We start from the raw sequence: 21,103 nt of genomic DNA on the forward strand, positions 1-21,103 counted from the left end.
GGCGTAACCGTCTGGGCACCTAGGCTGGTCATCTCGATCCTGACGACCTTTGCTTAATGTCACCCCCCCCCCATCTCGCTCCCCCATTTCCTGTCAGCCTACTGTCCTATCAAATAAAGACATATAAGCCCCCAGAACAAATCTTTAAAAGAAAAATGCTTGAATGTTTGGTCCTATAGAGCCTATAGCATGTATATAGGATTAGTAGATTTTAAACAGTTAAAAAGGGTTTTGCATCTCACAACAGGTGCCCTCAGGCTTCTCCATCACTCAGTGCAACACAACCCAAAGGAGCAGCTGCAGCTGTCTTAGGTCAGTGCTGTTTAAAGTTGATTGTCTCTAAATGGAGACATTTAATTTAGTCATAGATCTACTAGCATTACTTCCTATTATTTTATTGTTTTTCATTGCTGTACAACTTTCCAATAACGATAAAGTCAACTTGGATAACATGGATCATCAGGTTCTTCACAAACCAGTGGAGTCGATACCGCCTGTTCATTCAAACTTTTAAGCTGATAAAAGAAATCATGTGGATCTTTGGATCACATGGGATCAGTGTGGCTCCAAGTGGATCTCAGGCTTCATGTGACCAACCTGTGACGTCAGTCATCTATAGCATTTACCATTTTAATAAAATCTTATCTTCTATATTAACATTGCCTAGAGGGTCAACCGACGGAGGGTGGGCGGAGGGTGGGTGGACGGTGGGTGGACGCTCAAACGTAACATGTGGACCTGCGAGGCGCACCATTGTTCCGATTTACACCAAACTTGCCACCAACACTGATCAGGGGTCTGCCATGACAATACCATCACCATTGCTCCGCCCCCTCTGTGTTCCTATTGGCTGGGGTTTAAACAGACATATCTTCAGTTCCCAGTATGCTAAAGGTTCAAAATTAGTAGGTGGTCTCACGGAACAGGCTGTAATTGCTGAAGCCCCGACCCCTCTGCTTTCGTATTGGCTGGGGTTTAAACAGCTAAAACTCCAGTTCCCAGCAGTTTGAAGGCTGTGTAGCGGTCTGAAAATCTATATTAAAAGTGGCTTTTGGGTGGATGGTGTGTGGCCATCACAAAAGTAACATCCATATTTGATTGGCTAAATCTGGTCACAAACGTAATATCCAAATTCGATTAGCAAAGCTTTGCGTGATGTAATGCTCCAATTTATTTTTAATTGTATTATTTTAAATTTTCCAAAAAACATTCCAAATAAACAATAAATGAAAAAAATACATTGAAAAAACACAGCCGGTATCTGGTAGATATTCTTCTCTGTCGGCAAAATTGTTAAATAATGCCTTTGTTAATTACAGAGTCATTGGTGAAAACACGTTATTCCATTACTGAATATGAAGATAAACTTCAAGGCAAGATCTACCTGACATATCATCCTGTAAAGTTGGACAATGAGCCAAAGATGAAGTTTGAAGACGTCTATGTCCCTATCTACAATGTAAACATCAGTTTCACAGAAATCCACAAACATCATGAGGTCAGACAGATGGAGATGAATAAGGCTGGAGAGGACAACCCAATCCAACTCAATGAAATCTTCAAAGACCCTTCTTCCGGAATAAACATAAAAACTGTGCTCACCGTTGGTGTCGCAGGAATTGGCAAAACCTTCCTTGTACACAAGTTTGCCTTTGACTGGGCCAAGAAATGTTTTCCCCAAGATCCACACCTTTTGTTCCCATTCAAGTTCCGGGAGTTAAATCTGCTCAAGGGAAGAAACTTTAGTTTGGCAGAGTTAATTCATGAATGCATCGAAGAAACCAAATTTATTGAGGATGAAGATCTGAATGTCATCTTCAACACATTGCAGAAGTCGAACGACTACAACAGCAGTCCCTTCAAAGCTATGTTTGTCTTCGATGGATTAGATGAAAACCAGCTTCAATTACATTTCAACGAAAAAATTGACCTGGACCCGAGTCGATCCTATCCAGTGGAAGTTCTGCTGGTAAACCTCATCAAGGGGAAACTGCTTCCCTCTGCTCACATCTGGATAACCTCACGACCTGCAGCAGCCGTTAAGATCCCAGAGAACTTTGTTGACAGAATGACAGAAGTACGAGGGTTCACTGATAAACGGAAGGAGGAGTACTTCAAGAAGAGGTTCAAGAAAAAGTTCAGAGATGAGAACGAGGCCAACTCAATGGCCAGCTTAATCATCTCACACATCAACAAATCAAAGACCATGTCCACCATGTGTGAAATTCCAGTCTTCTGTTGGATCACTGCTAAGGTTGGGCAACACATAGGGACGACAGGCAAGCTGCCCGAGACCCTGGCTGAGATGTACTGTCAATTCCTGACGGTTCAGACAAAGAGGAAGAAGGAGAAATATGATGCATCAGAAGAGAAAAACAAACAGAAGCTCATAGAGGCTGAAGGAGAAGCTCTTCTGAAACTGGGTAAGCTGGCATTTGACCAACTGCTCAAAGGTAACATCATGTTCTACGAGAAAGACCTGAAAGCGTCTGGTCTTGACGTGAACAAAGACTTGATGAACTCGGGCATGTGCACAGCGTTCTTCAAAGTCGACGGTGCTTGCTTCCAAGAAACGGTCTACTGCTTTGTTCACCTGAGTATCCAGGAGTTTCTGGCTGCAGTCTACCTGTACCACTGTTTCACACAGAGGAACATGGAGGTACTGGGGACATTCCTGGAAGATGATGAATACAACCTTGACAGTTCCCTCTCCGACTTCCTGCAGGCTGCTATGGAAATAGCTCTGATGAGTGAAAATGGCCACCTGGACCTCTTTGCCCGCTTCCTCCATGGTCTCTCATTGGAGTCCAACCAGAGTCTGTTAGGAGGCCTGCTGGGTCAGACAGAGAACAGTCCAGAGGAGATCCAGAGAGCCATCAGCAACCTGAAGGAGATGAAAGATGAAAGATACATCTCTCCTGACAGATGTATCAACATCTTCCACTGTCTGATGGAGATGAAGGACCCCTCAGTAAGTCAGGGGATCCAACAGTACCTGGAGTCAGAGAGCAGATCAGGGAAGCAACTCTCTGAGATCCAGTGTTCAGCTCTGGCCTCCATGCTGCAGATGTCGGAGAAGGTTCTGGATGAGTTGGACCTGAACAAATACAACACATCAAAGGAGGGGCGATGGAGACTGGTCCCAGCTGTGAGGAACTGCACAACAGCCAGGTTAGTAGTCATGTGAATGTCAACATGTTAGAGCAGCTTTCACTCATATACTACATTCATTCAGAGAGAGAGAGAGAGAGAGAGAGAGAGAGAGAGAGAGAGAGAGAGAGAGAGAGAGAGAGAGAGAGAGAGAGAGAGAGAGAGAGAGAGAGAGAGAGAGAGATTTTGTAGATCGTCTATTTTCAATCTACAAGCTCACAGTGTGATCTAGATTGTGTGTGTGTGTTGTGTTTAGGGAAATGTCTCCCAGGGACCCAAACTAGTGAAAAGATCTACACAAAGTTGTGAGCTTGTAGAGCGGCTATTATCACTACTCAGGCAATAAGAGCCAGGTGGACCAGCTTATAAATAACCACGACTGAGACCTTAATAAAACACTCGGTTCAGGAAAATAAAATAAGACATAAAACCACACATTGTTTTCTGCTTTGTTGCTTTCTGCTGTGTAAAGTTTATAGAGGCATCTTTGTTGTCCCATGGCCAACAGTGACTGTGTGTGTGGAGTCTTTCAAGCTCTGTGTGTGTGTGTGTGTGTGTGTGTGTGTGTGTGTGTGTGTGTGTGTGTGTGTGTGTGTGTGGACGAGTTGAACAAAACCTTTTCAGAACAGTGTTAAATGTTCTCCCATTCTTTTTGATGACATCACTGTAGACCAAATCCTGAACAAAATAGTTGAACTGTGATTTCAGAAACATGACATATTTATTGAATGTCATATGAGTCGACATTTTGACAGAAGAACTTAGTAAATACGTTTGGAGGATAAGAATAAGTGTGCACTTATGGCAGAAACCTTGTATCTCTGTATTCAAAATAAATGAATAGTAAGAAAGTAATGCTATTGGTCATTCTTTAACCACTAGTGAAAATAGCCGATCTACAAGCTCACAACACGTCATATCAGCTACAGTATTTCAAACTGTATAATGACATGCTTAAAGTAGGTGAAGTTGAAAGTGTTTTACATGGTTGTGTGGGCTGTATAAATATGTGACCAATGCAAAGTATTAAGAGCCATAGGTCCAGAGAAAACATGTGTCATCCTCTTCTTCCATGTGTTCAGTGGTTGTGACATTGTGTCAGCCTTCCATAGCAAATCAATGAAGCCTGTCTAGACATCCTGGGATGTGTGTGACGAATGTCTCAATAATATTACAGCTCTATCCATTGGAGGATAGTAACCTACTGTACGACAGGTCCAGTGATGTCACTACTGTAAACAATATGACTTGATCCCACCTACTCAAGCTGCTCTAGAGCTTGACAAACGTGCTTCTTATGTGGCCCGATACATGTGTTGACAGGCATTAAAGGGGCACACTAGGTCCCGTTTAGACTGGCAGCCAAATCCAGCCTAAATCAGGTTTTATTCCATATCCAGATTGGAATCAGATTCATTTGATGTAGTCTGAATATGAAGGAGTCACATGGAATCTGATTTTTTTTTCAGAGGTGGTTTCAGATGAGATTCAAACCAGATTTCTTAAGACGTGTCTAAGTCTGAACGCTGTAACACTCAAGTTGCATGTCTAACTGTCCAAAACATCACTTGAAACACGACCCAAGTGCTATTAACGTCATTAGAGAGCATGATAATTGATTTTTATCTACGAGTGCGAGGGGTAATCGTAATGAAAACAAAACAATATCGGTATTATTTTACGGGAGAAATAGTGAGATGAGATTATGTACATTTTCCACCGTTTTGTTGTACTTGTCTTTGTTTTTGTGTCTTCTGTTGTTGTCACTTGTCTGTTATATTGCGCTTCTTGGATGTAAGCAAGCAACTAGCTCCTACGTCATGACGCCGATACGTCGTTACCAACATTTGAGAGAACTGGACCTGAGCGGAAACGTCTTGGAGGTTTCTGGACTAGAGCTCATCTGTGCTGGCCTGAAGAGTCCACATTGTTGTCTGGACATTCTCAGGTCAGATTAATTTACAATTTGTATTATATATAATGTAGTTATGATGGTGGTACTTTATTTGAAGAGTGTGGTTAAGGTTGATATCATGGTAATCCACACTGACCATAATATTGATAAGATACAGTGTCTAATATATGTAGTCTTTATGCTGAGATACCACATTTAAAACCTAAACACCTCTGGTTACACTATGAGTGGTTGAATGTGTTTTGTCAGACTGTCATCCCCTAGTTTTGAATGGTATTTATATTAATGTTAATTCTTAAGTCATTCACTCATATAACTCACATTTTTGGGTGTTTGACTTATGTAGTTACCTTGCCATGATTAGAAATTGATAATTAAAAAAATGATCCTCATTGACTTACATTGTACGGTGGGAACAGTTCTCAAAGTCATTCTTTTAGCACATAAACGAACACAAACAAAACTGATTCAGACAATATCGCCAAATCCAGTACTGTTTTTTTTTTGTATATAGAAAATGTTAAGTTCCTGTTGATTTTACTATTTGAAGATCCGGATCTGGATCCACAGATCCAGTCTGGGTCCTAATAAAAATGGCAAAATCAGCAGAAAGTTAAAATTTTATATAATATATATATATATATATATAAAATATATAATAAAATATATTTAAAAAAAACAGTACTGGGTTTTGTGATGTTCTATCCTATTGTCCGAATCAACTTTGCGTTAGTTTGTGCTAAAAGAGTGACTTTGAGAGCTGTTTCAGTGTACAATGTAAGTTCAACTAATGTATCATGTAATGAACCATAGTTATTCATCTTAAAGCAGTTCATTGTAATGGACACTAGAGGGAGTATCTCACCTCAGAATAGAAAGGGGTGGGAGGGTGTTAGGAAGTGATTTAATGGGTGACAGAACATGTGTGTGAACTTTAAAAGTTTGGAACTAAAGAGCAGGGACTCCATACTGTGTCTGTTCATCTCATTCTAAAGAGCAGAGACTCCATACTGTGTCTGTTCATCTCATTCTAAAGAGCATAGACTCCATACTGTGTCTGTTCATCTCATTCTAAAGAGCAGGGACTCCATACTGTGTCTGTTCATCTCATTCTAAAGAGCATAGACTCCATACTGTGTCTGTTCATCTCATTCTAAAGAGCATAGACTCCATACTGTGTCTGTTCATCTCATTCTAAAGAGCAGAGACTCCATACTGTGTCTGTTCATCTCATTCTAAAGAGCATAGACTCCATACTGTGTCTGTTCATCTCATTCTAAAGAGCAGGGACTCCATACTGTGTCTGTTCATCTCATTCTAAAGAGCAGGGACTCCACACTGTGTCTGTTCATCTCATTCTAAAGAGCATAGACTCCATACTGTGTCTGTTCATCTCATTCTAAAGAGCATAGACTCCATACTGTGTCTGTTCATCTCATTCTAAAGAGCAGGGACTCCATACTGTGTCTGTTCATCTCATTCTAAAGAGCAGAGACTCCATACTGTGTCTGTTCATCTCATTCTAAAGAGCAGGGACTCCATACTGTGTCTGTTCATCTCATTCTAAAGAGCAGGGACTCCATACTGTGTCTGTTCATCTAATTTCTTTGACTTACACGTCATAATTCTGCCAAACAATATCTTCAAACTCTGGAGGTCTTGTGTGTTCTGAAGCTGCATCTCTGAACCATTACAAGAAACGTTTTGAAGTAAAATACAATAGCAATATACTGAGGGAGTGTAAGAGTACCAATTAATACAATAACAGTTTACTGAGGGACTGTAAGAGTACCAATTAATACACTAACAGTTTACTGAGGGACTGTAAGAGTACCAATTAATACACTAACAGTTTACTGAGGGACTGTAAGAGTACCAATTAATACAGTAACAGTTTACTGAGGAAGTGTAAGAGTACCAATTAATACAGTAACAGTTTACTGAGGGACTGTAAGAGTACCAATTAATACACTAACAGTTTACTGAGGGACTGTAAGAGTACCAATTAATACAATAACAGTTTACTGAGGGAGTGTAAGAGTACCAATTAATACACTAACAGTTTACTGAGGGGCTGTAAGAGTACCAATTAATACAATAACAGTTTACTGAGGGAGTGTAAGAGTACCAATTAATACACTAACAGTTTACTGAGGGAGTGTAAGAGTACCAATTAATACAGTAACAGTTTACTGAGGGACTGTAAGAGTACCAATTAATACAATAACAGTTTACTGAGGGACTGTAAGAGTACCAATTAATACAATAATAGTTTACTGAGGGACTGTAAGAGTACCAATTAATACAATAACAGTTTACTGAGGGAGTGTAAGAGTACCAATTAATACAATAATAGTTTACTGAGGGACTGTAAGAGTACCAATTAATACAATAACAGTTTACTGAGGGACTGTAAGAGTACCAATTAATATAACAGTTTACTGAGTATACTGTGTAAAAGTACCACTTAATATAAAATGCACAACTCAACTGCCTTGTGTGTTCACACTATGCATGTCAGGATAAACAGCATTATTTAATCCAAAACTACTATATTACGTGCTCTCTCTCTCTCTCTCTCTCTCTCTCTCTCTCTCTCTCTCTCTCTCTCTCTCTCTCTCTCTCTCTCTCTCTCTCTTCATTTAGACTGAATAACTGCATGTTGTCAGAGAGATGCTGTGAAGTTCTGGCCTCAGCTCTAACTTCTAATCCCTCCCTACATCTGAGAGAATTGGACCTGACTCTAAACATGGTGACTGAGTCAGGAATGAAGACGCTGCTCTCTCTCGCTGGGCTGAAGAATCTCAAGTAAGTAGACTTGGGGCACTGTTTTCCGGGAAAACCCGTTACCCGCTATTTGTGGGTAATGTTTGCATGTAGACAATTGGCACTGGGTGTAAAAAATAGGGTTACAAAATCGTGGGATAAAAAAAAAAAAAAAAAAAGTAACACTACAGTAAATAACCTGGGGGTTATTATTATTGAATTTTGATACACACATTAATCATGTTCATCTTAGAAATATTGCGCGAGTCAGAGCCTATCTGTCGTTGGACGATGCAAAAACGTTGATCCACGCTTTTGTTTTCTCTCGGCTTGATTACTGTAATGCACTTTACTCTGGCCTGCCAAAGAAAACAACTGACAGATTACAATTCGTTCAAAATGCGGCAGCCAGAGTTTTAACAAAAACTAAGATGGGAGAACATATTACTCCAGTTCTAGCTTCACTACACTGGCTCCCGGTTGTTTTTAGGATTGATTTGAACATTATTTTACTAGTTTATAAAGCTCTAAATGGTCTGGCACCCTCCTACCTCTATGACTGCCTAGAGAGATATGTTCCAAACCGGCCCCTCAAGTCTTCAAGTGCTGACCTACTAGAGGTGCCTACAATGACATATAAAAACACGGTGAAGCAGCATTCTGCTTCTACGGACCGACAGCGTGGAATAAACTCCCATTACACCTAAGACAGGCAGCCTCTGTGGATAGCTTTAAAGCACCATTACACCTAAGACAGACACCCTCTGTGGATATTGTGGTATCTAAAAACCACAGACTTAAAGGTTTCTATTGCTTTCGTAGTTGCCAACAACGCCATATTGCAGATAAGTTTGTTGTCCCAGAGATGAGAATGAATGGTTGTAGAATGAAGGAGTCATCACTAGTTAGTGAGGTTTCGTTGCTTCCGATTTATTGCATAAGTACAAACAGCTTCCTATGGGGACCCTGAGGTCCCCACCACACCACACAACAGCCTGCCGGCTGCTGAGTCACACACACACTACAAGCTTACATGTCATATTCTTTATAGCAGTGGTCACATTTTGAATAAGAGGAGGTAACATGTATGGGTGTGTCAGCCTTCAAAGGTGAGCCCCCCACCTCCCGGCCCCCACATTTGCAACTGTAAAGGGCAGGAAGGGGGAAATGGGGGGGACATGCCCTCTGTCTCCTGCAGGTAAGACAAAGAAAATGCTAAGAGCACCCACACCCCGCTCAGACAACCCGGCACCTCTCTCTGACTCAATCCACTTCTTCTCTCTGTAGCCTACTTGTACTGTAGACTTGTGAAGTTAAATAACGCTAATAAATATGTATGTTATGTTATCAAATATACTACATTCCCCCCATGAGAGACATTAAACGTCTCTCACAAACACGTATATTTCAAAAGAACCACAAAGAATCCGCCCCCCATGAAAAGCGACCGGAACACCAACCAGGAAAAAAAGTAAACATTCAGGAAAACTAAAACAGCAAACAACATCACACAGAACAATGTACATACAAAAACCAAGATTACATAGTACAGCGACACGGTGAATTACATCAAATAGACACCCCCAAAACTAATTAGCGTGCAGGATCCCTCTGTTAGCCTTTTAAACTCCAGGATAAAACATTACACAGCCACCCAGTGGAAGCTGACAGCATACAGTCGAATCACGCCCACCAAGCGATAGCACCACCCCCCAAGATCAATGTCCCCGCCGCCCAGTCACCAAAATATACCCAAAGATAGCCTAATTCTTATCCCTAAGTTTTACACCGTACCATCAAGCATATATGACAACTACCACGAAAGTGCCCACACGGAAAAAAGAAGGCAGCGTACCCCCCAATGAAACAATAACCCACAAAGTAAACTCACATTAAACACAGGAGACCAGAAAGTAAAAAAAATACCCTCGCATCACTTCCCATGGCAGCCATAGCCCCATAGTTTAACCCACCCTTATCACAAAAACATAACCCCAGGTCCCATATGCGCAGTGTCCCGCTCGATAATGTCTCTCTTGCAGTCTCCCTCAACGTCATCTTCTCACCCAGCCGTGCTCCAGCGCCGTACCCAGATTGTCAACAGATAGCTGCATTTTAACAACAGAGCGCTCCACTTGCGATCGCTGAAGATGTGTTACCACACTCTCCACGAAGAACCCCATCATCGCAAGTCCTCCACTCTGCCGGCACCCGCTGTCCTCTCCCCACAACATACCCGCCACGAAGAAATTCGACACACCAATTTCTCCGCTCTGCCGTCCGCACCGCAGCGCGCCCTTCTAGCGATCGCAGAAGATATGTTGAGCAGCCAGATGAGTCGTACAGCCGTCCTAGACCTGGTCATGAAGTCCTCTCCTTGTAGATTCTCGAAAAGTTGTCGTCACGTCGTCCCGATGTCCCGCCGCACGTTCTTTCGACGCCTGGCTCAGTATCCCTGGAGACTTGCGCCTCCAAAAAAACAAACCAACACGACTGCCGACTCCGACGCCATAATGTGGTATCTAAAAACCACAGACTTAAAGGTTTCTATTGCTTTCGTAGTTGCCAACAACGCCATATTGCAGATAAGTTTGTTGTCCCAGAGATGAGAATGAATGGTTGTAGAATGAAGGAGTCATCACTAGTTAGTGAGGTTTCGTTGCTTCCGATTTATTGCATAAGTACAAACAGCTTCCTATGGGGACCCTGAGGTCCCCACCACACCACACAACAGCCTGCCGGCTGCTGAGTCACACACACACTACAAGCTTACATGTCATATTCTTTATAGCAGTGGTCACATTTTGAATAAGAGGAGGTAACATGTATGGGTGTGTCAGCCTTCAAAGGTGAGCCCCCCACCTCCCGGCCCCCACATTTGCAACTGTAAAGGGCAGGAAGGGGGAAATGGGGGGGACATGCCCTCTGTCTCCTGCAGGTAAGACAAAGAAAATGCTAAGAGCACCCACACCCCGCTCAGACAACCCGGCACCTCTCTCTGACTCAATCCACTTCTTCTCTCTGTAGCCTACTTGTACTGTAGACTTGTGAAGTTAAATAACGCTAATAAATATGTATGTTATGTTATCAAATATACTACAATGTCTTTAAAGCACAGCTCAAGACCTACTTCTTCACTCTTGCTTTTAGCTGATTTTTTGGTTGATTTTTAAATCTCTGTGTTGTTGTACATGTCCTCACTGTATTGCCTGATTCACTGCCCTTTGCTATTATTTTAATGTATTTTATGCTTCTGCTTTTCTTATTTTTCTTAAATTATTTGTAACTGTAATTGTATTCTTGCTCTGTAAAGCACTTTGAGCTGCATGTCATGTCATGAAAAGGTGCTATATAAATAATGTTTATTATTATTATTATTAAAGAGAGCACAGAAACATCACATTGAAAGGAGAGATATCCAACACAGTGCATAGCTGTCACAATCACTGTATCCTCTGTCTAATCATGTCTCATGTTCAACATCTCTCTGTGATGTACACAAATAAATGCCCCCCCCCCCCTTCTCTCTATGTCTCTGCACAGAAAGGTCCTAGGTTTACATTCCAAGCTGTAGCATTTGATTGCCTTGAAATATATCAAATTTCATAGAAAGAACACAGAATTAAAACCCACATTCTGCCGATTACATAACTTTAAATTACAGCAATTGGTTCAGAATTGCGTCTGGTGTGGATTATTGAAACTGAATTCACCACACACCAGCGATGGAAGAAGTTCTAGTATTTTAATTTAATTTAATTTTATATAAATATAGTCTGGTATTCAAAATTCTATTGAGTAAAAGTACAAAGGTATTGGCATCAAAATATACTTAAAGTAAAGTACTTATATCGCCGACGCCGAATGTGCCATTTCAGAAGTTTTCAAAATGTATAAAAGTATTTTGAAAATAGGTGATCTACAAGCTCACAATGTGTCCTATTGCGACGTGTTGTGAGATTGTAGATCGGCTATTTTCAAATAGCTTGAGTATATATAGGTCTGAAGTGGTTAATGTATGTTTTGTAATGATACTCAAAACCTAGAAAGTAACAAGTTACTAAAGTTTTCAAATAATTGTAGTGGAGTAAAAGTACTTTATTTTCTTCTGAGGTGTAGTGAAGTAGAAGTAAAAGTATTGCAAATTGAAAATACTCCAGTCAAGTGAAAAACTCAAAAGAAAAATTATACTGAATTACAGTACTTGAGTACATTACGTTAGATTACATTACAGTCATTTAGCAGACGCTTTTATCCAAAGCGACTTACAATAAGTGCATTCAACATAGGTAGGGAACGAAACTACTAATCACCAGAAATCTTAAGTGCATTTTCTGCTAAAACAAGCAACCAAGAGTATACCTAGCGCTAAGGTAAAAGTGCAATATATCAGCTACCTACTTTCTTAAACAGATGAGACAAATAGCAAAATCAAATGAGCAAGAGCTAAAACAAATAAGTGTATCGACTAAACAAGATCCAATAAAACAAGAGTTCGTACAACTAGTTAACAACAAGTAGGCAAGGCGAAGAGGAAGGGTAGTGTTTCCTGAAGAGGTGGGTTTTCAGCCTGCGGTGAAAGATGGGCAGTGACTCTACTGTCCTGACATCAGTGACTCTGCTGTCCTGACATCAGTGGGGAGTTCATTCCACCACTGTGTGGGGCCAGAACAGAAAATAGTTGTGACCGTGTAGTACATAACGGGAGGTCCTCAGTTATGAGCTACAAAGACATAACGAGAGGTCCTCAGTTATGAGCTACAAAGACATAACGAGAGGTCCTCAGTTATGAGCTACAAAGACATAACGAGAGGTCCTCAGTTATGAGCTACAAGGACATAGCCTATCGGGAGGTCCTCCAGGGGGCGGCAGTGAGTTTGTCAGGATGAGCTGCCTGGTCAGGATAATGTTAGGAGAAACACTGTAGTGTACATAATAATAATAATAATAATAATAATAATAATAATAATAATAATAATAATAAGGGTAATAATAATAATAATAATAATAATAATAATAATAGTGTCAGGTAGTGGAGACGTTGTGTTAGACAGACATTGATGCATTGTTGTTCTACTTCCTACAGAGTGACACATGGTGGAGAAGATCGGTTCAATCCTCATCTCATTAAAGGATGTGAGTATCTGTCCATTTTGACATTTTATACATGGATTTTTAGGGCAGATTCACACCTACTGTATAGTTTGGTAGACTCTGTGTGATTCAGAGGTGTAGTTGGACATCAAGAAACTCACCGTCATTGTCTTGTCTTCCATGGGACAGTAACTATGCAGCTGGATTTAGGGGTTAATGAGGTAACTTCAGCTGAAACCCTGTTTCAGGGTTACAAGTTAGTCGTTCACTTCTTATCGGGTACATCACCATGGTAACATGCTGCATGCAACAGATCAACACATACTACCGTCTACTGACCAATCAATTCTCTTTGGATTACTGTGGAGCTCGGTGCGCAGTACAGTTAACAGCCACTAGAGGGAGTTATCTCTGTCAGCTTGCTGAGCTGTGGATCAAAGACATTTCATTGTGCTTTTGTACCCATGTCCTCCTACAAGCAGAGATTGACTGAAGGCTATTTGTTACTATGAAAAAAATAATACAGGTTATAATTTTCTTCTTTCTCACGAAAACTTCACTGCTCATCATTACATGTACAACACTTAATAATTCATCTAATTGAGTTTAATAACAGGATTACATTTTGTACAAGGCAGTGGTGTTTAACTGGTTTCGGGGAGAGGGCTGCAACCAGTTGTGCGGTCGTGCATGTGGGCGTTTACTTACACAGCTGTCATTTGGCTTAGTTTATTAGCCTGTTGTCTCAGTCACTGCTATAACTTTACAACATTTGTATATTATTAAGAAGAATAGATACTTTAATTATTGACTTTCATTATTGGTTAATAGGCAACAGGAAATATCATATGAGAGGTGATACATACAATATAATTTGTACAAACCTTTTTTACGTAGGCCTACTTTCAGCAATCAAACTCAGTTAGGCCTAACTCAGTTTGTTGTCTGTTTTATTGAAGTGACACACTATGCGTTCACAGTCACAACGCCTGATTTGATGTTGGGTGCGTGTGTGTTCAAAAAAGGTGGTCATACACCGTAACGACACCCCTGGCTGAGAGCTTAAAGGAGCATTTCACCCCTGGAAGAAGTTTTCGGTCTTTTAATGAAGTTTAGGAGTCAAGAAACAAGATCCTGGGGTTTTTTTTGTGAATAATCTGTGTTTTTAGATATCTAGTAATCTTCGCATTTTTCGTGACGTTATTTGCGTCATGAGAGATATGTCTCATTCCTTTCCGCACTACATGTTGTCTTGACGCGTCTCAGTCAGACCAGCTCCAAACGACAGCCCCCGTAACACTTTGTTCAACCTTCTTTCGCCACTCGGCCACTCCCATTAGCTGCGGCCAGCGGGCAATCCCCCTTGCAGAGTGAGGCATTACTTTACCTGAGTTATCTTCTGATAGTTGTACTTGAATGTTGACATGAAATAATAATCCTGTGTAGTGTTTCATAAGCGCAAGCGTAAAAAAAAAATACAGCGTGGAGTGGCAGCGCTGGTAAACAAACACCGTCGCAAAGGCTAGGATCATAATACCAAGGATTCGACAGTGATGTCAATACTATGCGACACGGAAGTAGAACAGCAGAAAGATACCAAGGATGTGCAGTGATATGACATCACTAACGAATCCTTGGACATATATGTAACTAGATGAACGTGTGCGAGTACAGCCAGTGTTGCCAGATAAATAAGCAGCCAGGTCTATGAAAACAAGCCCAAAAGAAGATAACTAGGCCAAGAGCACTTTACCTAGACATGGGATATTATATATTTGAAAATTGCCGATCTACAAGCTCACAACGCTTCGCGACCCATTGTGAGCTTGTAGATCTGCTATTTACAAAAAAATCTTGAGGGGGAAAAAGTGCAAAATGTGGATTATTTTTCATTTACTTTTTATTGGATTTTTCAGAACATGAAAACAAACATACACAAAAAAAGAAAAGACTAGCACATTACTAACAAACAAACCGAACATACAAAACATACAAATACAAACATATAAGGGGAAAATGTGGAATATTTTTGACACATATTTGTTAGGGGCTCCCTGGCACAAATTATAATTTCAGATGGGGGTCTGTGGAAAAATACATGAACATGTTTGAGAACCACTGGTTTAAACAACAATCAAAACATTTGGAAACAAGCCCAAATATCAACTACATTTTAGAAAGAAGCCGCTTATAATAAGCAGACATGGCGACACTGGCATGCTGTTTGGATGTTATTGTTGGAGATCACACCCACATGGAACCTCCCCTGCCACAAGGCACCAAAGCATTATGGTCATTGTAGTAATGCAGCAGTCCAGTCAAACCCTAGTCAAACACACAGATTTCATTATTTTTCTGGCCATAGGGTGCAAATTTTAAATTGTGCTACTGTTATCTACTACAAATACTATTACCATTGAGTGATTGCAGTTTCTTCCAGGGGTGAAATGCTCCTTTAAGTCAGTCAATAGAATTATGTGGGAGTTTGGAATGACAGAAACCCACTCATTCACTTGTTCGCACATTGTGAGCTTGTAGATCGTCTATTTCAAAATAGTAAAAAATAGCCAATCTACAAGCTCACAATGTGTTGCATAGTGACGAGTTGTGAGCTTGTAAATTGCCTATATTTCAAACATAGCAACTTTAGCCGATCTACAAGCTCAAAACCCCTTACATCATGACCCCTGAGCTTGTATGTCAGCTATACTTCATAAAATAGTCTGTATATTTACGGGTGATTTGGACCCCAGGCGTTTAAAAGAACCAGGCGGGTATTTGCAACAGGCTTTTATTTACTTATTTATTTATACCATTATTTGGTCACAGTTCCTGTCCAGCATGTTGTTTTAGTGAAACATTACTGTATAAGGCATACCGTTAATGTAAACATAATACAAGTATATAACTAAACAACAAGATATACTGTACGGTACTTTAAACAAGAGGTACGGTAGCCAAGGCATCAACATGCCAGTAGTTACAAGATACTGTCTGTAAACAAGAGGTCAAAAGATCAACATGTAGTGAAAATATTGTCTACAGTAATACTGTAATAAAACATAAACATTAAAAAAACAATAAATCAAAGCTACGATACATTTTAAATAAAATAAAATGATGGTACCAAGTACTGTATCAAACTGTTTACAGTATATACAGTATAGTGTATAAAACAACAACCCCACCACCATCACAACAACACAGCAGCTACAATAATACTGAAGCTCAATGCCACTCATCATCATCCTCTTCCTCTTCCTCATCATCATCATCATCATCATCATCATCATCATCCTCTTCCTCTTCCTCTTCCTCTTCCTCTCCCTCATCATCATCATCTTCACACACACACACACACACACACACACACACACACACACACACACACACACACACACACACACACACACACACACACACACACACCCCTACCTTAAATGAGTTGATCAGAGTGTCCTGATCCAGGACGTCCCAGGTTCTCAGGACCCAGTGGACCAGGAGGCGTGAGAAGAGGCTCTCAGGTTCTCTGACTTGGCGGAGGACTTATCCTGCCATCCAGTTACCGTAGGCGTCATGGAGGTGAGCTTTGAAGGGGCCGTTCCTCACCTCGTCAGGGGGCTGAAGGTACTTGGTTCAACCTCCAGGTATTACAGCCATTGTAACGTTGTACTCCTTCTTCAACTCTGCCTTCGTGGCCACGCAGATATGGCAGCGGTACGAGTCCCATGTGAGCAGCCTTGGTTTGAAGTGGATTTTCCCTGAAGTGGAATTACCACCTTCTGGAGCCATTCCTTCTTCAGGTTGTCGTTGAACCATCCATTCTTTGAGGAAGTTATCACGGCCCTTTAACTCGCGGACGGCCGCCTTAAACACGATGAAAGGCTTCAGCTTTGTCCCGTCCGCTTTGGCTGCCAGAGCCACCGTGATGCACGCTTTCTCGTGACCGCTGGTCTTGAGTGAGACGGTGTGTTGACTGTACTGACATCCACCATGTCAAACCAGACAGCTGTTTGTCCATGGTGATGATATTCTTCACATTGATCTTCTTGCTCTCTATCTGGTGACCAGAGAAGATGATGAAGTTTACAATCTTCTCAATGGGAGCGTCTTTCTGAGCAACAGTTGTTCTCCTCCTGAGGGTAAAATTGTAACGTCGGAGCTTTCTAATAAGCCACCCGGTAGTCGCCCCAAACACCTCCTTCTCTCTATCTCTCCTGTCACTCACCGTGGAGTACAACTCCTTCACCTTCCCTCCAATCATTGTCCAGGAGACTCTGAGGTTCTGTCCATGCGTGTGTTATATCCACTGACACAAGTTACTTTCCAGCTCCTCACTCACTTTCTTCCTCCTCCACCTGAAAAGTCATTTAACTTTTTAGTTTCTTCCATTCTCTAACGCTTCAGATCCACGTTAAACTGTCTGGCAGCTGCTTCTCCAGAGTGCTGCTCTGCATAATTCACCACTGCTAATTCGAACTTCCTTTTTTTCTTCCTTCTTAAGTTGACGTTTCATCTCTCTCCTGTCTCTCCTCATTCTCCTTTCATCTCTCTCCTGTCTAGTATTCTCCTCATTCTCCTTTCATCTCTCTCCTGTCTAGTATTCTCCTCATTCTCCTTTCATCTCTCTCCTGTCTAGTATTCTCCTCATTCTCCTCCATGTTGCCTTCAAAATCCACTTGTCCTTCTCTGACGTCCACCATGCTCTGTATTACTACTACTCGTTCTGTTTTGGAGTTACTCACGTACCTTGAGGCCCGATTTAAGGTACTGTATATTTAGTTGCACGACAGTGTTGTGAGCCAAAAATAGCAGACCTACAAGCTCACAACGTGTCGAGGCTCGCTGCGTTGTGAGCTTGTAGATCTCCTATATTTTGAACAACATAAATAGCCAATCTACAAGCTCACAATGCGTATCATTTTGATGGGTTGTGAGCTAGTAGTTCAGCAATATTTCAAAAATAAATGGTCTACAAGATCACAACATAACATCGTGATTTTGAAAATCGACTATATTCAAACACAACAATAGCCGATCTACAAGCTCACAACGTGTTGCTTCATGACACATTAGCTCACAACGCCTGCATTGTGAGCTTGTAGATCGCCTATATGAAAAAAAAGATCTGCTCTACAAACGCTATGAAAAAAAGAAAGAAACTGATCTTTCAACATGTATTGTGACGGTTGTGAGTTTGTAGATCAGCAATAATTTGTAAATAGCCGATCTACAAGCTCACAGTGCTTTGCATCACGACACATTGTGAGCTTGTAGATTGGCTATATTTCAAACCTAAAAATAGCCGATCTACAAACTCACAATACATTGCATCAAGAAGAGTGGTGAGCTTTTATATAAAAATTGTCGAGAGGGTGGGCAGGCAGACAGACCACAGACCACTGACCACTGACCACTGACCACTGACCACTGACTACTGACCACAGACCACAGACCGTGGTCACAAACATAACATCTGGACCTGTGAGGCACCGTTGATCCAATCCACACAGTTGACACTGTCAAAATCTGTCAGGTTGTGAGCTTGAAGTTGGGCTATTTTTTCAAAAAATAGCTGATCTGCAAGCTCACAACGCCTGACATCGTGACACATTCTGAGTTGGTAGATTGGCTCGTAGATTGTCTAAACTTTAAACAAAATGCAAAAATAGTAGATCTACAAGCTCATGACACCTCGCATTGTGACACATTGTGAGCTTGGAGATGGCCATATTTCAAAAATAGCTGATCTACAAAGACAAGGCTTAGGATTGAGTTTGTATTTTTGCTATATTTCAAAAATAGCAGATATGCAATCACGATGCAAGGCTGTGTGAGCTTGTAGATCGGCTCGTACATTATCTATATTTAAAAATGTATAAGAAATAGCAAAAATAGGAGATCTACAAGCTCACAACGTCTCACATTGTGACACATTGTAAGCTTGAAGATTGGCTGTATTAAAAAAACAATATAACTGATCATTTTTTAAAGAGATGATGTTAGAGCATTCCACACTTTGGTGGCAGAGTAGTAGAATGATAATGTTCTATATGTGGGTTTTACCAGATCGTTGTCGCTTCCTCGAGTGTTGTGGCTTTGGGTGTCACTCACTTTGTACCACCAGTCCTCTCTGGTAGTTGTTATGTCTGAATGGTACCTCACAGTCTCCTCTGGTAGTTGTTATGTCTGAATGGTACCTCACAGTCTCCTCTGGTAGTTGTTATGTCTGAATGGTACCTCACAGTCCTCTCTGGTAGTTGTTATGTCTGAATGGTACCTCACAGTCCTCTCTGGTAGTTGTTATGTCTGAATGGTACCTCACAGTCTCCTCTGGTAGTTGTTATGTCTGAATGGTACCTCACAGTCCTCTCTGGTAGTTGTTATGTCTGAATGGTACCTCACAGTCCCCTCTGGTAGTTGTTATGTCTGAATGGTACCTCACAGTCTCCTCTGGTAGTTGTTATGTCTGAATGGTACCTCACAGTCCTCTCTGGTAGTTGTTATGTCTGAATGGTACCACACAGTCTCCTCTGGTAGTTGTTATGTCTGAATGGTACCTCACAGTCTCCTCTGGTAGTTGTTGTGTCTGAATGGTACCTCACAGTCTCCTCTGGTAGTTGTTATGTCTGAATGGTACCTCACAGTCCTCTCTGGTAGTTGTTATGTCTGAATGGTACCTCACAGTCCTCTCTGGTAGTTGTTATGTCTGAATGGTACCTCACAGTCCTCTCTGGTAGTTGTTATGTCTGAATGGTACCTCACAGTCTCCTCTGGTAGTTGTTATGTCTGAATGGTACCTCACAGTCTCCTCTGGTAGTTGTTATGTCTGAATGGTACCTCACAGTCTCCTCTGGTAGTTGTTATGTCTGAATGGTACCTCACAGTCCTCTCTGGTAGTTGTTATGTCTGAATGGTACCTCACAGTCCTCTCTGGTAGTTGTTATGTCTGAATGGTACCTCACAGTCCTCTCTGGTAGTTGTCATGTCTGAATGGTACCTCACAGTCCTCTCTGGTAGTTGTTATGTCTGAATGGTACCTCACAGTCCCCTCTGGTAGTTGTTATGTCTGAATGGTACCTCACAGTCCTCTCTGGTAGTTGTTATGTCTGAATGGTACCTCACAGTCCTCTCTGGTAGTTGTTATGTCTGAATGGTACCTCACAGTCTCCTCTGGTAGTTGTTATGTCTGAATGGTACCTCACCTCATTCAGGTAACTCTCCTCTGGTATTTGCCCTTGTTGTTCTGCCACCACTTTCTCTTCGCTCTATGAACTGTTTTAGTGGTGGAGGTGCAAGCCCATTTAAAATCTTAAAAATGAGACAAGCATCTGCAAAATCTTTAAAGCTATCAAAATTAAATAAATTATACTTTTGAACTATACGGCAATGGTGGTAACGTTTGGGTTTTTGATCAAGTGTTTTTAATGTCTGTTTGTAAAGTGATTCTATGGGTTTGAGAGTTGTCAGATTTGTCTGTGACCAGGTTGTGAAGCAGTATGTGATGTGTGAGAAAATCATAGCATGCATGAAGAGTTTGTATGCGTCTGTTGTTAGATATGGTCTTACGTGCCTGAAATTAGACAGATTGAATTTGATTGTGTTGGCTACATTTTTAATATGTTTTTTGAATGTCAAGTTTGAGTCTAGTGTGATTCCAAGATATTTAAATTCAGATACTACCTTAATAATGTTTCCTTTGACGATAATGTCAGGATAAACATCGTCTGTGGAGTTGCGTGAAAAAAACATACAAACAGTTTTGTTTGTATTCAGGTGTAAACATGAGTTCCTCAACCAATCAGATACATGGACCATGGCTGCAGTTAGTTTATCTGCTGCTAGTTGTTTGTTTTCAGCATGTATATAAAGAACTGTGTCATCAGCATACATTTGTATGGAGACAGATGGACAGACAGAAGGCAGATCATTAATATACAAACTGAACAAGATAGGGCCCAGTATTGATCCCTGAGGAACTCCAATGTTACTGTTAAGATATGTTGACTGTTTGTTACCAATACGAACCCTTTGCTTCCTATTTGTTAAATATGAATCAAACCATTTGACTGCCTCAGTAGAAAAGTTAAAGAAAGAGAGTTTTGACAAGAGTACCGGATGGTCTACAGTGTCAAAAGCCTGTTTAAGATCCAGGAATACTGCACCCACTGTACCACC

General features: G+C 41.0%; 2 protein-coding genes across 2 annotated transcripts in view; both read left to right on the forward strand.

Moving 5' to 3' along the window:
* LOC308077556 (NLR family CARD domain-containing protein 3-like) overlaps positions 1-4,284 on the forward strand; it is a gene marked incomplete at its 3' end in the record, with an annotated part of 32,760 nt that extends 28,476 nt beyond the window's left edge. The window contains exons 8-10 of the mRNA XM_080418304.1: positions 248-312; positions 1,320-3,171; positions 4,233-4,284. Coding sequence (XP_080274430.1) covers positions 248-312; positions 1,320-3,171; positions 4,233-4,284 — 1,969 coding nt within the window. The remainder of the gene's footprint in view (positions 1-247; positions 313-1,319; positions 3,172-4,232) is intronic.
* A 724-nt stretch (positions 4,285-5,008) lies between these two features.
* Positions 5,009-21,103, forward strand: part of LOC308077352 (tripartite motif-containing protein 16-like) — a 29,195-nt gene continuing 13,100 nt past the window's right edge. The window contains exons 1-3 of the mRNA XM_080418003.1: positions 5,009-5,098; positions 7,712-7,873; positions 12,918-12,967. Of these exons, the coding sequence (XP_080274129.1) occupies positions 7,725-7,873; positions 12,918-12,967 (199 nt within the window). The 5' untranslated portion in view covers positions 5,009-5,098; positions 7,712-7,724. The remainder of the gene's footprint in view (positions 5,099-7,711; positions 7,874-12,917; positions 12,968-21,103) is intronic.

This window comes from Gymnoscopelus braueri (genome assembly GCF_963280865.1).
Source record: "Gymnoscopelus braueri genome assembly, chromosome: 21".
Classification (NCBI taxonomy): domain Eukaryota; kingdom Metazoa; phylum Chordata; class Actinopteri; order Myctophiformes; family Myctophidae; genus Gymnoscopelus; species Gymnoscopelus braueri.